Source organism: Cibotium barometz, chromosome 9 (genome assembly GCF_041138505.1).
Source record: "Cibotium barometz isolate CiBa-2024 chromosome 9, ASM4113850v1, whole genome shotgun sequence".
Lineage (NCBI taxonomy): Eukaryota > Viridiplantae > Streptophyta > Polypodiopsida > Cyatheales > Cibotiaceae > Cibotium > Cibotium barometz.
This window is the reverse complement of record NC_141054.1, coordinates 58,129,251-58,146,420: the sequence shown is the minus strand read 5'-3', so window position 1 is coordinate 58,146,420 and position 17,170 is coordinate 58,129,251. Positions and strand designations below refer to the sequence as shown.

Sequence of the window (17,170 nt, the reverse complement as noted above, 5' to 3'; positions counted from 1 at the left end):
ATATAAGGCTTTAATCAAGAGACGTGGAAGACGTTGTGCATTGTTCAGTTGCATGGCGACATCGCTTATCTTCAAGGTAGGTCCATACGTACGGTACGTACGGTACGGTACGAGTACGGTACGCAGTACAGTACGGTCTTCGAGCAAAAGTACGTAAAGTGCGTCAATATAATATATATATAAATTAGATCCACTAGTACATATCATTGAATGTCATTCATGAAACATAAACTTTGAATGGTTTAAACTTTAAACATTGAACATTGAAAGAGTAGAGATTCAAGAAGGATACAAATGAACATAAGGTAAAATCATGATTACAGAAACTCTGAGCATGCGCAAAGCGCTACAAGTAAAGAAACCGATACAAAGGACACGGGGGAAAAAACCTCTCCTAAAGAGAGTAAAAAGTGCCCCGGTCACTCTAGGTCCTGCAAAGGCTACTCATCATCATCAACACCTGATGATGAAGCTGAATCAGATGGGACGTCTCCATCGGTAAGGACATTCCCATCAGAATCATACTCAGGCTCTACATAGGGTACTCTCTCATGATCATCTAGCATCTCCTCTGTAGCTACTGTCGATGTCTCCGCATGTGATGTGGTAGACGTGCGTCGTCCTCGTCCTCGACGAGTCCCGCGCCTAGCGCCTCGTCTACCTCGCCCGCTCGACTGCACAACATGCGCATCACCACTGGGCTCAATGTCATACGCCCTGGAAGAAGCCCGAGTCACCCTGCGGTCTATACTCTCCAGCTCTCTGTGCAACATGCGAATTATCTCCTCCTGCTCGTTTCTCAATGCGGTCTGCGCCTCTTCTGCGGTAGCAACGTGCTCCAGAGATAGAGGATCAACCTGTCAACAACAATAAACATGTTCAATGCGAATTGTCTGTGACCATGGCATGCCAAAAATGCTGGCAGCTGCATGCATCATAATATTGTTACTTGTATATACTAATGTCTAGACTCTATGACACAATCAGTCACCTGCATAGGATGCTCAAGTTTCTTAAGATTTTGAACCAATCGAAGATTGGCTCGGCAATAAACCAAGCGTTCCAACTGGCTGGTCTTGAGTTTATTGCGGATCTTTGTATGAATAAGAGAGTAGGCACTCCAATTACGCTCACACGCACCAGCTGAACAATCCTACAAGTAATAAAAGTCTTAAAGTAATCAAAACCTATTTATTATCACACATCGTTTTCCAAATTCCATTTAGGGAGTTATTGTCACTCACTTGAGAGAGGACGCGCAATGCCACTTGTTGGAGTTGGAATGATTGATAACCATAAATCAACCACCAGTTAATCGGGGCCTTTGCCTCGTCTTCCTTGTTGCATGAGGTTCTGCTAAAAGCGGCACCCAAGCTATGCATGTAGGATACCATGGAGTTGTTTACCTCTGACTGCTGCTCCTGAGGATAGGTTGCCTCCAAGTACATGTCGCGCATGGTAAGAAGCTCTGGATTGCTTATGGTCTCATCCTTTCGATAAAGAGGATGAAGGAGTGCAGCCATGCCATGAATTGGGCGAGACATGTACTCCCAACGCGTCTCTATAATCTGATTCAGTTCTCTAATTCTAGAGAGGAAAAAAGAGTCAAGACCAAAGTTATAATAAGAGCAATTTAAAATGATTGGTGCGATAAACATGTGACGTGCACTTGACAATGGCTTACCTGTCTTGAGACACCACTGTGGACCGGCTAATCTCTAGCCGCATCCTCCTAAACATGTGGTAGAGGAGACCCATGGTAGATCCCTCCATGTCTGTCATGCGCAAGAGAAAGAAGAGCGGCTTCAGCAACTTGACAATCTTTGCTGTCTCCTCCCAAAAATTCTCGTCCAAGATCTTACGTTGGACATACTTTGTAGGCTCTGAATTGCAATGTCGTGGATCTTTCCACGTTGGATCAACCACAGTGGCTTGTAGAGGATCATGGAGCCTCTGCAAACGCTCCAAGACCATGTATGCATAAGCGAATCGAGTCTTGGAAGGCCGTACCATATCAAGCCCGGGGCTCTTGCTGCGAAAGAGCGCCAATGCTTTGTGTTTTTTTCTGAAAAAGGTGGTGATGCGATTGGCATCCGCCAACACTGGCTGCACCCAAGTAAGCTTCCCCACATCCTCCATTAATAAATCCAAGCAATGTGCAGCACATGGGGTCCACACAATGCTTGGGAACTCACCTTCTACCAACTCTCCCATCCTCCTACAGTTGGAGGCATTGTCAGTGACCACCTGTACAACATTTTCTGGACCCACCTCTATGATGGCTTGCCTAATGTGCTGATATATAAATTCAGCTGTAACACTCTCACCTGCCTTACCAGCATCCACCGCACGCAAGAAATAGGTGCCAAAACATGATGATACAAGAATGTTTATCATGTGGCGCCTTCGGATGTCGGCCCATCCATCAGACAAGATGGTGCATCCAAACTTTCTCCAGCTGTCCCGTATTGGTTGCAGCGCCACATCTATCCTGGCTTTCTCCTCATCTAGCATGCGTGTCCTCATTTGTTTGTATTCGACCCCGTGCCAATCCTCGCACGAACCCACAGCGGCTATTGCTTGAACCATCTTCTTCCATTGGTCCGTGCGAAGCACATTGAAGGAGATATTGCATTGTATAAGTGTGCGTGCAATCTCTATCTCGGCAACCCTTTGCCGCTCCTTTACCCATGCGGTGCTAAAGATGCGAGATGGGAGAGTGGTCTGCTGTTTAGAAGAACTATCACAATGCATGTCGGAACCTGCACCTTCCTCCATAATGCTCTCCTCTACTCTTGCCCTCTTTCTACTAGGCTGCCCCATTGCACTAGAGGATCCTGTAGCAGCCGTTGGATTAACAAATGCAGCTCGAGGAGGAAGAGGATCCAACAAATCCTCGTCTTCAGCTGCCATGGCTGCACCCTGTGAAGCCTTCAAATTTTGCTCGGCTATCACCTTATTTGCTATGTCGCGTGGCACAGATTTGCAAGCTGAAATGCCATTGCCACCGAGACCCGATACATGAGAGATGAGGCGAGTAACTGAACTTTTGAAGTCACCTCCACAATACCGGCATCTCCATTGGTTGCTCTTCTCATCATCTTGGAGTGTGTGAAGCTTCCAATAGGCATGTCGTTTCTTGCCCATGGCACACAGAGAGAGAGAGAGAGAGAGAGAGAGAGAGAGAGAGAGAGAGAGAGAGATGTGTGTGTGTTATTTTGGAATTTGGATGTGTGTGTGTACAGTGTACACGCTTGTCACTATGTGTGTGTGTGTGGGGGGGGGGGGGGGGGGGCAATGAGGCTATGAGCTCTTCAATGTCATGTGAATGTCAAATAAAAAGGTTGAATTTTCATGTTGACAGTGTATAATGTAGAGGTATATGGAGAGAGAGAGAGAGAGAGAGAGAGAGAGAGAGAGAGAGATTATTCAACCTTCAGTCGTGTGTGTGTGTGTGACATGTTTGTGTGTGTGTGTGTGTGTGTGTGTGTGTGTGTGTGAGAGAGAGAGAGAGAGAGAGAGATTATTCAACCTTCAGTCGTGTGTGTGTGTGTGTGACATGTTTGTGTGTGTGTGTGTGTGTGTGTGTGAGAGAGAGAGAGAGAGAGAGAGAGATTGCTTGCAGCCTTGCTGAGTGTGTGTGTGTGCGCCAATACTCTGCGCGCTGCTGGCTGCATGTGCGCGTTGTTTTTTTTTTCATTTTTCTTCCCGTTTTTTTTTTCTCTCCCCCGTTTATTTTTTCGTTTTTTAATTGGGCCCGTTTTCTGCAGCCCGCCGAACCCGTTTTTTTTTTGTTTTTTTCTACTTTAAGTTTGGCCCTTTATTTGGGCCATGCCTTATAAATAATAAAGGCTAATGAGCCCAGCCCAGCCCCGCCCCAAAAAAATGACCACCGACGCTCAGCATTAAAGAGACGACGCCGACCTGCAACACGTGGAAAAAAAAAATAGCACACGCCCTTAACGTTCCGTACGTACAAAAACGTACGTACGTCTAGAACGCCTCACATCCAAGTGTACGCGTACCTGACCCAACCCTGCTTATCTTCTTGATGATGGGAAAAGGACCAAAACTCCTAAATGACAACTTTGGAGAGCGTTTGCCCACTTGCTTGAGTCTTTGCTTCATGATCCTTAAGTATACCCATTCACATTCTTTGAAGTTGACGTCTCTCCTTGACTTCTTTCCATGTCTGGTGTAAATCTCCTTAGCTTTGGTAAGACGCTCTTTGACTGACTCAATGATAGCTGAAAAAGTTTTAGATGTCTTGTTGGCTTCCAAGGAAGAAGATATCATCCACGTGAGAAGGGATGAAAATCTTCAACCAAAGGCTTCCTCGTACAGAGTTCTACCAACACTTTATGAGTGTGTGTCCTTGAGAATCGCCTGCACCAACGAGAGATGAAGCTCCCACTTCAACTACTAATCATGGCAGTATGCTTTAAGCACATCAAAAGCTAATTGATTGTAATCTCTGTTTGGCCATCGGTCTGGGGATGGAATGCACTGGACAATTGCAATTTGGTACCAAAGTTGTCGAACAGAGCTCGTCAGAAGTGAGATGTAAAATTTGGATCCCGATCTGAAGTGCGCCGTCCTGTGCCCCCTGCAACAGCCCTGCAACTATGCGCCGCCCTAGGCCCCCAACAACAGCCCTACGACGAGAGTCGCCAAACTAATTTGCCCGACAGTACCTTCTACCTCTCTGCTGTGTCATCGTACAGAGTTGCTGCGAGCCCCTGCACATTCGACTGAAGTGTTTTCCTCAAAACCTGTGCTAACAGTAACCAATAACCAGTATGTTATCATTTCTCAATTCTTTCAAAAATTTCAAACATTGCTATAAAAAAAAGGAGCAAATTGGCTGCATTAATTTTGGCGCTTTTCGCCATTGAGCCTCAAATTGGCATACATTGATATTGATTTCATCAGATCTGATGCGTAATTGCACTAGAAATTGGGAATTTTGCAAAAATTGACACTATTTGCAAGTCTATCATAGACATTTGCAGGCATTTTGGTATTACAGGTACATTCCTTTGGCATTGGGACATTTCCCCCAATTTTTTGGGTGTTACACCATAGATACAGGTGATAAAGACACATTTGGGACATTTCCCCCAATTTTCAAGTGTCTCAGTATTGGATTGCTTTGGAAATTTTTGCCTTGATTCAGTCACACTACCTGTTTGTACGCATTTGTGACAGCCATGTCTAGGAATACTAGTGATTTGTTTGGTATGCTCTACATTGATGATAAGTTGGATGGCCCCAACTATCCTATGTGGACATATATGATGAAACATGTACTAGTTGCAAAGAATTTGTGGGCCTATGTATCACGGGTTGATGTCAGGCCTATTGTTCCTGCACGAGCAGCAAGTACTTCACGCACTATTGATGTAGGTGATGATGTATCTTCAGGTGGTGCTACATCCTCTACACCTTTGCCACCCACTCCAGAACATCTAAGATGGGATGCCAAGGATAGTAGATACTCAGGCACATGCTTTGATTGCCCTTTCATGCAAAAGGCAGGTTATACCGCACATTCGTTCATGCACTTTTGCTAAGGGTGCATGGAATGTACTTGCTTCTTTGTATCAAGTTCGTAATGAGGCTCGTGTTGCCTATCTTCGCAAGAAGATTGAGTCTAAGCATATGGATGACGGTGATTCAATGGACAAGTTTCTTACCCGCATCAAGGATTTGCGAGAGCACCTTATCGACATTGATGAGGTCATTCCAGATGGTTCACTTGTATCTACAGTGCTTCAAGGTTTGCCAGAATCCTATCAGGGTTTTGCTACTACTCTTCGTCTACTCATGAAGGGTAATCCAAGCTTGTATATCTTTGATGAGTTGGTGACTCTCGTATTGCAGGAAGAGCAGTCTCGTTCTAACAAGACTACTATGCTTTCTGTTGATCAAGCATTTGGTGCCTTTGATCGAAACAAAGGTAAATCTGGGGCTTCATCTAGTGGTAAGCCTAAGGGCAAACCACATGCCCATTCACATTCTACCTCGTCTAAAGAGGGTGAAACCAAGAAAAAGAAGAGATGCAACTATTGCAGAAAACCTGGCCATCTCAGACACTTTATATGTACCAGGCATTAAGAAGAATCTCATTTCTGTTTCAGCCCTTTCATTATCTGGGTTTAAGGTTCACTTTTCTGACCATTGTTGCTCAGTGTATAACAGCAGAAATTCAGCTTCTCTTATGATTTCTAGGACATTATGCAGTGGCTTGTATAAGCTTGACATGTATGACAGGAGTACTCATTCTCATGATGCTATGGTTGCATCCAACTCCCGTGTGTTTGTCACAAACCCCTATATTCTAGGGACATGCGGATGCGTGTCAGGCCTAGAAATATGCGGATGCATGTATGTATTATACATGGGCATGTGTATGGATCATATGAGTGGATGCATATGAGTCCAAGGACATGGCAGGACATTTGTGGACTTTCGGGCAGTGCCCGTGTGGATTCCGGCCATGCACACATGGTGTGTTATGATGGCAAGCGGAATATTTTCAAGTACAAGAATGATGATAGGTGGTTCTCCAAGTTTACATGTGCACAATGCATAAATGATGCATGCCATAACTTTATTTTACTTTGTGTGACATTGTCTTGCTGCCTGGACAATGCTTGTTATTTTGGCTTGTGAAGTCCGAGGGACCGGGGACGCCCGGGCACCTTGTGGACACGTGTGTGCACTCCTGTTTGGGCCTAAAACTGTGGGCTTATGGGTTTTGCAGGTGGTAAGTGCGTCCACACTCAATTTACACCTTATTTCATTTACTACTAAAGTTTATTGGTTTGCAAGTCCACACTCGTTAATAAGTGGCCGGACAACTTATAATGCGTTTGCATTTGGTTGGACCAAGATTAATGAAGTCCGGACAGCTTATGGCCATTTCCCATTTGGTTGGACCTAAACTTATACAAACAGGACAAATGGAGCACTATGGGCTGGACACCCTATGGGGACACATGTCAGCCAATATGTGTACCCACCAGGCCCCTTAGGTGACACTGGAAAAAGGCGCCTCCCTCAAGAGGCCTTTTGGGCTGTTTTATTCATCATTCAACACATTGGAGAGCTGGTTGGAGCTTTGGGAGTTGCTACAGGGCTGGTTGCTTACTTCCCGGACTCACACAAGCTTGGATAACGATCCCCACACTCTTCTAAAGGGCTGGTTGGTAAATTTCAGACCTGCAATTTCTGGTTATTGCGAGTTTTGGACTAGTTACAGGTGTCCAAAGTACAGGACAGCTCTAGGGACCTCCACAGGGCTGTAGGACCCCTTACAAGTGGATTTCTCGCGATAGAAAGTTGCTGTTTTGGACTGGTTATTGCACAAAACAGGCCGGACAGCAATGGAATATGTGAGCATGGTTGTGTCTCAAGGATTCCTGGTGTAACAGGTGCTTAGGGCAAGCATTGGGGACACTTGCTCGCGGAGAACACAGGTTTCTGGATCAGTTTCTCGCGTGGAAACAGGGCCTAAAGATCCATTTACATCTTGTGCAGGACGGAGTACCTGTGAGGATTGTGATACTCTTGTGCAGGGCGGATGTACCTGTGAAGAGGCTTGTGCAGGGCGGATGTACCTGTGTGTAGGACGGATGTACCTACAGATTCTCTTGTTGAAATGTATTCATTCATGATGTATTTGGAAGAATCACGTGGAGGCTGGTGGTGAATCCCCAGGCACCCGTAATCTTGTACTTTGCAGACTCTTTTGGTAATATAACTTAAAGGGGGGGGAGGGGGTCAGTCTATCATCGGCCCCTTTATGTGGTGTACTGTCATTTTCAGCTTTGTGGTTGTAATGCTCAAGTGTTAAGTGCTCAGAATCTTGTTCACATTTATACGATTCCAATACACGCGTCCGCCTCCCGTTTCATTGGTATCAGAGCTCAGTTTTTCCCCTCATTGGAAAACGGTCTGAGGCTTGGAATCATAAGTGGTGACTTGATTTGAGTGTCATGGACAGCCACATTTCTGACAGTGTGGAGAACACACAGGACCATGAATTTCATGGTACAAGGGATTCAAGAAATGCTGCAGGCAATGATGTCTATGGAGATGCAGGTACTCATGACACTATGCATTCTGATTTGGAATCTTTGAGGCGTCAAGTGCGACGCTATAGGGCTGAAACCGAAGAGCTTAGGTCATTGAAAAATGACCCGGATGTACAAAGGGTGTTGGCTGCGAAGGCAAAGGCTTCGGTCCATGAAGTCACTTTTGAAGCAATTGCAAAGGAAATGGATGTTGAGAAACCCCGAGAGCTTGCACTTGCATACCTAATGGTTAAGGGTGATGTATACACTGAAGCAGATGGTAGTTTGGCTTTCAAGAAGCCACCCCTCATGGCTGCCCGTGGTGATGCACATGATGCACAACAAGCAGAAAGAGCACAGCAAGTGCCAAATGCTGAAAGGACAAGAGTCCCTGGTGCTAGGCTTGATGCAGGTCAAGAGAAGAGTAAGGATGAGGGATCCTCTACTCATTCCCGCTTTGCTCCAAGAAGACATATCCGTTCTCGTGTTGAGCTTTCCACTCATTTGGAGAGTGTGACTCAAGAGAGAACAAAGAGGGATCGTGAATCTTCATCGCGGCATCATCATGATGCAGATGAACAGGATGTACATAGGGATGCATATAGAAGGAAGAAGCCTCGAGAGTTCAAGTCCGGTGACAAGGATGTAAAGTTTGAAAACTTTCAGGGACGGATGGACTCTACCAAAGCACTTGCTTTCATTAGACAGTTTGAGATAGCTTTTTGCAATGAAGACTTTTCGGAAAAGTCTATGCTCAGGCATGTGGGAATGCATCTCAAGGATACGGCAAGTGATTGGTGGCTTGCAAAAATACTTGATGGAAGTGCTGCCCCAACTTGGTCTTCTTTCAAAATTCAGTTTTATGATCAATTCTTACCACCAAACTTTGCAAAGGATGTACGCAAGGAGTGGGATTGGCTGTCCCAAGATGAGGGAGAGTCCGTTGCTTCATACATAGCAAAGTTTTGGAAAGTCCTTCTCAAGGTTACTCCCTTCATGAATATTGGAGAGGACGAGAAGAAGAGAAAGTTTGAATCAGGGCTCCATCACATCATTCAACAAAGCTTGGGAGTGTACCCAAATAAGACCATACAAGAGCTTATACACTCAGCCATGATTGCGGAGAACTTGCACATAAAAGCACCCACAAATAAGCCATTTGCAGGTCAAAACAAGAGCAAATTCAGGGCTGGTTATGACCAGAAAAAGGGTGGACAGCCACCTAAGAATGCTCCCAAAGATGGCCGAGATGCAAAGGATGACTCCGAAAAGAAGCCGGGGGGTAAACGCCACAATTTTGGACTCTCAAAACAGCAATTGGAAGAGTACAGGAAGGCTGGAAAATGCTTTAAGTGTGGCAGTAAAGATCATATATATCCTCAATGCCCACAGAATCCTAAGAATGCTGAGCCTAATGTGGAAAAGCCTCTTGTGAATGTTGTACCCGATGTGCAGGGTAATACAGGGCATGAGCCCAAGAGTAGAGTCATATGCAAGGCTTGGGACAAATTGAAGGATCAGCCCGCTTTGTTTCTTTTTGATGATGCTTCCACAGATAACTTTATATCCGTACAAATGGCTGCAGCCATAGGTCTCAATGTGGAAGACATGGGAATGCAAATGAATTCAGATGCCGCCTTTGAGGGCAAACAGGTTGATGTAACTCCGGTCATTGGTAAGCTGCGTGTACATATACAGGACTACCTCGACCATGAGAGCTTTTTAGTGGCTCCTCTTACAGGTTGTGATGTTTTGTTGGGGATGCCCTGGCATCACCGTTTAGAGCCTATTAAGGCTTACAAAGAGAAGAAACTCAGCTTTGTACATAGAGGCCGTGAGCACTCTATAGATGCTGGTACTACTGGAAGTACCATACCTCTTGTAAGCCATGTACAAATTAATAAGGCAATAAAGAAATCAGCTTGTTCTTACTTGGTTTTTGTACGTGATACCATTGAACATTCTAGTGTTGATGTTAGTACATTAGATCAAGACAAGCTTAACTTTTTGAATGAGTTCAAAGATTGTTTTGCGAATGCTTTGCCAGCAAGGTTGCCACCAGAGAGGCCGGAAGATCATTGCACAGATCTAATTCCCGGTAGCTCTCCACCTAATAGGCCACCATACAGGGTGAGTGCTAATCAACAAGAAGAGATTATGGCACAGGTGAATGCACTATTGGAAAAGGGTTTGATTCGCCCTAGTTCCTCGCCATATTGCTTGCCGATACTTCTTGTTCAAAAGAAGGATGGTCCTTACAGGATGTGTGTTGATTACCGTGCCCTCAATAAGATAACCATCAAGAATTGGTTTCCCATTCCGCGCATTGATGACATCTTGGACAAGCTTGAAGGTTTGGCATGTTTCAGCCGAATAGACCTCAAGAGTGGGTATCATCAAGTGAGAGTGGCACCTCAAGATGTACATAAGACTGCATTTAGGACAGCCTTTGGTCTTTATGAGTTTTTGGTGGTGCCTTTTGGCCTTACAAATGCACCCGCTACCTTCAACAGGATGATGGACAGGGTGTTCAGAAAGCATAGAAAATTCACAGGTATATTCTTTGATGACATTATTGTATTCTCAAAGAATGAAGCCCAACATCGTGAGTACCTGGGTATTGTGTTTAAAGAGCTTAAGGAAAATCAACTTTACATAAATGCAAAAAAGAGTGAATTCTTCCTCCCAGAGATTCACTATCTTGGTCACATTGTATCAAAGGATGGTGTGCGCATGGATCCCGCAAAGATACAAGCCATGCAAGAATGACCAGAGCTGAAATCAGTCCATGAAGTGAGGAGCTTCCTTGGTTTATGTGCTTACTACCGGAGGTTCGTCAAGCATTTTGCTTTCATTGCCGCTCCGTTACATGAGTTAACGAAGAAGAAAGCAATCTTTAAATGGACACAAGAAGAGAGAGATGCCTTTCAAAAGTTGAAGAGTGCAATCATCTCGGGACCGGTACTCATTATTCCGGATTTGCACAAACCTTTTGTGGTGGAATGTGATGCATGTGGGGACTGCATAGGGGCTGTTTTGAACCAAGAAGGACATGCCATTGCCTATGAGAGCAGACGCTTGCAACATAGAGCTTCACTTACAGGTTTATGAGAAGGAGTTGTTGGCTGTAATTCATGCCCTTACTATTTGGAAACACTATCTTTTAGGGGCTGATTTTATGGTCAAAACTGATCATCAAAGTTTGAGATACTTTTTGACTCAAAGTAAGCTCTCAGAGAAGCATATGAGATAGGCAAATTTCCTCTCAATATTTCATTTTCAGATTTTACACACTCCAGGGAAAAAGAATGTGGTGGCAGATGCCTTATCCAGACGACCACAGGTTCATGCTATTACAATTGCATACCATGAGGACTTATCGGATATGCGTAATACTTATCATCTGGATGAGGATTTTGCACATGTATGGGCTGAATTACAAGAGGGTATTGCTGTCCCATCTTATGTAATAAGAGATGGATATCTCATGATGCAAAATCGTATGTGTGTGGTAAAGAACCTTCGCCATAAGGTTATGGATGAGTGCCATGCTCCTCCATATGCAGGTCATAGAGGCATTTTGGCCACAGCACAAGCTTTGGAGAGGTATTTCTTTTGGCCAAATATTCGCAAGGATATTGAAGCATATGTACGTGAATGTATGGTATGTCAAAAGGTCAAGTTTGATCGACATAAAACACCTGGATTGCTTCAGCCTTTGCCTATACCAAATGAACCATGGGAAAGCATTGCTATGGATTTCATTATGGATTTGCCAAGGACGCCACAGGGAAATGATGCTATTTGGACCATCATTGACAGGTTTAGCAAGCAGGCACATTTCATTCCCGTACACAAGACAATAAAGCCAGATCATATGGCTAGGATGTTTTTGGCACAGATATTCAAACACCATGGCATGCCTAAATCTATTGTGGGGGATAGAGATCCTAGAACCACAAGCTTACTTTGGCGCGCATTGTTTGACAATATGGGTACAAAGCTGAACTTCTCATCAGCTTACCATCCACAGACAGATGGCCAAAGCGAAATAGCAAATTCAGTCGTCCTCGACTTGCTGAAATCTTATGTATCCGACCGCAAATCGGATTGGGAGAAGTATTTACCACTTGTGGAGTTTGCCTACAACAATACGGTACATACTTCTACGAGCAAGGCGCCTTTTGAGATTATCTATGGCAAGGTGGTACTACCACCCATCCTTCGTACAAAGGATGAGATTTTTGCAGCAGATGAGTACGTCAGAGACTTGGATACTGCATTTGCACAGGTACGGACAGCCATACAGAGGTCTCAAACCAAGAATAAAAAGGCAGCTGATAAGCATAGAAGGGATGTACAATTCAAACAAGGTGATTGGGTCTTGCTGAAATTTGAAAAGGCACGCCTTCGGAAGAGGCCAGGAAAAGAGGGAAAGTACCCTAAACTTTCCAACAGGTACTATGGACCTTTTCAGATCTTGGAGAAGATCAATGATGTTGCATTTCGGCTTGTACTCCCAGATCATTGGAACATGCATAATGCTTTTCATGTGAGCCTATTGAGGCCTTATGTCGGACCAACACCGTTTGAGCCGGTTTTGGAAGACCCACCTGAGGTGGATGAGCTGGAAGAGATTCTTCAACCTGAACAGATTGTTTTTCACAAGGAACGAAAGCTTGCGGGAGGCAAACTTGTTCGTAGGTACCTTGTGAAGTTCAAGAATTATTCAGCTTTGAATGCGAAATGGATGGATAAGGCCTACTTCGAGGATTACCCAGATCTTTTGAAGGCCTATCTGGAGGCTTTTCAGTTGCGGTTAACTGATTAGAAGCCGGGGGGATGTCACAAACCCCTATATTCTAGGGACATGTGGATGCGTGTCAGGCCTAGAAACATGCGGATGCATGTATGTATTATACATGGGCATGTGTATGGATCATATGAGTGGATGCATATGAGTCCAAGGACATGGCAGGACATTTGTGGACTTTTGGGCGGTGCCCGTGTGGATTCCGGCTATGCACACATGGTGTGTTATGATGGCAGGCGGAATATTTTCAAGTACAAGAATGATGATAGGTGGTTCTCCAAGTTTACATGTGCACAATGCATAAATGATGCATGCCATAACTTTATTTTACTTTGTGTGACATTGTCTTGCTGCCTGGACAATGCTTGTTATTTTGGCTTGTGAAGTCCGAGGGACCGGGGACGCCCGGGCACCTTGTGGACACGTATGTGCACTCCTGTTTGGGCCTAAAACTGTGGGCTTATGGGTTTTGCAGGTGGTAAGTGCGTCCACACTCAATTTACAGCTTATTTCATTTACTACTAAAGTTTATTGGTTTGCAAGTCCACACTCGTTAATAAGTGGCCGGACAACTTATAATGCGTTTGCATTTGGTTGGACCAAGATTAATAAAGTCCGGATAGCTTATAATGCGTTTGCATTTGGTTGGACCAAGATTAATGATAGGTGGTTCTCCAAGTTTACATGTGCACAATGCATAAATGATGCATGCCATAACTTTATTTTACTTTGTGTGACATTGTCTTGCTGCCTGGACAATGCTTGTTATTTTGGCTTGTGAAGTCCGAGGGACCGGGGACGCCCCGGCACCTTGTGGACACGTATGTGCACTCCTGTTTGGGCCTAAAACTGTGGGCTTATGGGTTTTGCAGGTGGTAAGTGCGTCCACACTCAATTTACACCTTATTTCATTTACTACTAAAGTTTATTGGTTTGCAAGTCCACACTCGTTAATAAGTGGCCGGACAACTTATAATGCGTTTGCATTTGGTTGGACCAAGATTAATGAAGTCCGGACAGCTTATGGCCATTTCCCATTTGGTTGGACCTAAACTTATACAAACAGGACAAATGGAGCACTATGGGCTGGACACCCTATGGGGACACATGTCAGCCAGTATGTGTACCCACCAGGCCCCTTAGGTGACACTGGAAAAAGGCGCCTCCCTCAAGAGGCCTTTTGGGCTGTTTTATTCATCATTCAACACATTGGAGAGCTGGTTGGAGCTTTGGGAGTTGCTACAGGGCTGGTTGCTTGCTTCCCGGACTCACACAAGCTTGGATAACGATCCCCACACTCTTCTAAAGGGCTGGTTGGTAAATTTCAGACCTGCAATTTCTGGTTATTGCGAGTTTTGGACTAGTTACAGGTGTCCAAAGTACAGGACAGCTCTAGGGACCTCCACAGGGCTGTAGGACCCCTTGCAAGTGGATTTCTCGCGATAGAAAGTTGCTGTTTTGGACTGGTTATTGCACAAAACAGGCCGGACAGCAATGGAATATGTGAGCATGGTTGTGTCTCAAGGATTCCTGGTGTAACAGGTGCTTAGGGCAAGCATTGGGGACACTTGCTCGCGGAGAACACAGGTTTCTGGATCAGTTTCTCGCATGGAAACAGGGCCTAAAGATCCATTTACATCTTGTGCAGGGCGGAGTACCTGTGAGAATTGTGATACTCTTGTGCAGGGCGGATGTACCTGTGTGTAGGGCGGATGTACCTACAGATTCTCTTGTTTGAAATGTATTCATTCATGATGTATTTGGAAGAATCAGGTGCAGGCTGGTGGTGAATCCCCAAGCACCCGTAATCTTGTACTTCGCAGACTCTTTTGGTAATATAACCTAAAGGGGAGGGGTCAGCCTATCATCGGCCCCTTTATGTGGTGTACTATCATTTTCAGCTTTGTGGTTGTAATGCTCAAGTGCTCAGAATCTTGTTCACATTTATACGATTCCAATACACGCGTCCGCCTCCCGTTTCAGTGTTGACTGACACTCAGTTATGGCATGCTCAGTTTGGTCACTTGAATTTCCCATCTCTTGTACGCTTGCAAAAGCAAGGTATGGCACATGAGCTTCCTCCTATGCAAGTTCCATTCAAGCATGTATGTGAGGGATGCATTCTTGGAAAGATGCACAGGAATTCCTTTGCTAAAGATGGTACTATGAGGGCTATCCGTCCATTACAGCTCATTCATAGTGATCTTTGTGGTCCCATGAGGGCTCCATCTTTTGGAGGACACTTGTACTTCATCACGTTCATTGATGACTACACTCGGTTTTGTTAGGTGTATGGTTTGAAAGAGAAGTCAGGTGCCTTTGCAGCTTTCAAAGACTTCCGTCCCATGGCTGAAAATGCTTGTGTTGAGGTGCTGCACTCATATGTCCATCTCGGAGCTACCTTCACTAGTCCACGCTTCTCTATGAAACAAGCAGCAGAGCATAGACTCACTAGAGGATATGCACCTCTAGCCTTATTGGAGAGGCAGTGTTTCCAATCGCATTTTCACGAGCGGAGGACGAAGGGTTGGTTTTTTGACACCCTAGTCACCCCGGCACTTATGTACGCAGCTCCCTTTTGGGCACCAGATTATCTTCTGGAGATTGGCAGCGCATAGAGCGTCCTCAAATCATGATGCTATTCATAATAGTTACACAATGCGGAAGCAAAACATAGGAGAGAGGGAAAGCAAAGGAGAGAGAGAGACATCAGACAATGAGCATCATGTTATGTAGCAAGAGGCTTTTACAACGGTAATATCAGCCAACAAATGGTGTAAAACATGTGCTTGTGAATAGGTTAGATGGATTACAAGTGAATATGGAAGGGCCCCTTTTATAGTGATGCAAGGGAGCTGGCCAACTGCCCCTAGGAGCTAGCCAACTAGCCACGACCTACTAAAAAGGAGATAAATGGATAAAACCTCATAAATAGGCAATAGCCCAAATACACTGAGGTGCACAATTTCTAACACCCCCTCTGCAGCTCATACTGTGCATATAAAATCTGAAGAAGATAGGTTGATTACCAGATACACCTCGGAAAAAGCACCCGCCAACCTGTTTCCTCGCAACAAAATGCCACCACGAACAGCAAGAAACTTTGCTTGGCTCCGAATTCCCACACAAGTGTGCAGTGAACTCCAAGAACAAAATGATGAGTTGTTGGACACACCGCTCCCCTAACAGTGACTGTGAACACATCACATCCCAAAAAAAACCTCAAACAATGAACTTAGAACACATCCAATCCATAATCTCTCTGCTATACCAAGCAATAGATGTGGAACACATCAATACATAGCTCCAAAATGAACTTGTCTCGCCAGATATTTTTAATGCTTGGAACTCCGACTCACGGTTCCCATGCACTAGAAATGGAGCTACTAACAGCCCCCTCTCCCGCCCACAAGCCTCCTCTGGCTGGAAGCACATGGGGGAGAACTATCTGTATAACTATAGAAGCTAATCATCCAAGTCCTCCTTGGCTTTTGCAGCCTTGGGGACACTAGAAGTATCTGAGTCATCATCCTGTATATGATCATTGCCCGTCTTCGAAACTTGGTCCTGGCCTAGGCTGTACCTTTGGTCTTGCACTCCTTGGCCAAACGAACCTGCCGTCCAGAAGAGTAGCAGTGACACCTTCCTGTCTGTTGCACTATAGCAAGTGCCTGATCCTGTCCACTAGGAGGGAACCTTACCTACTCTTGAGGAACAAGGATAGATGCCTCCTCAATGAGGGAACCCATATCCACCGCAATAGCACACCTATGCAAGCAAGCCTTTGTGCCACTGATGATGTGAACACTCCACAACCAATCTCCAACGGAACGAGGTACGAGGAACATGCAACCCCCTCTCAAAACTAAGAGAGAGAGGCTAGACAGTAGCAAACAGTCCCCCAAAACTTGCCAGAAAATACCCACAAAGGAGGAAGATCCATCGAAGAAGAGGTAGGCTGAAGATGCCGCAAGTATGTGGCGCTCCACACACGAAGTTCCTCACTCAGTGGATGCATTGTCCTCTAAATTGGCCTCTAAAACACGTTCAGACTGTAAGTGCATGTGACTTAGGGCTAGTCGAGGGCCAAGGAATAAAATGACCATTTTTTTATGTTAGAAAAACTTGTCCTAAGTGGGTTTCAAATGGTTTTGAATACTTTGGGAAGGGTTGTGCATGCACTTTTTTTGGGATACACCCAATCACCAATTGCCACAGCGGCCGGAGGAAAGCATTCATCTTGGTATGGCACAATACTTACCTGGTTTTAAGCAAATGA

General features: G+C 45.0%; 2 protein-coding genes across 2 annotated transcripts in view; both read right to left on the bottom strand.

Moving 5' to 3' along the window:
• LOC147635760 (Calcineurin-like metallo-phosphoesterase superfamily protein) overlaps positions 1–17,170 on the bottom strand; it is a 139,017-nt gene that overhangs the window by 87,115 nt on the left and 34,732 nt on the right. The window lies entirely within an intron of this gene.
• LOC147635761 (uncharacterized) lies at positions 110–2,159 on the bottom strand. The gene is made up of 4 exons (XM_086803168.1): positions 1,685–2,159; positions 1,245–1,587; positions 992–1,153; positions 110–857 (listed from the first exon to the last, which is right to left on the bottom strand). The coding sequence occupies exons 1-4, from the start codon at positions 2,137–2,139 to the stop codon at positions 441–443; spliced, it is 1,377 nt and encodes a 458-aa protein (XP_086659294.1). The 5' UTR covers positions 2,140–2,159; the 3' UTR covers positions 110–440.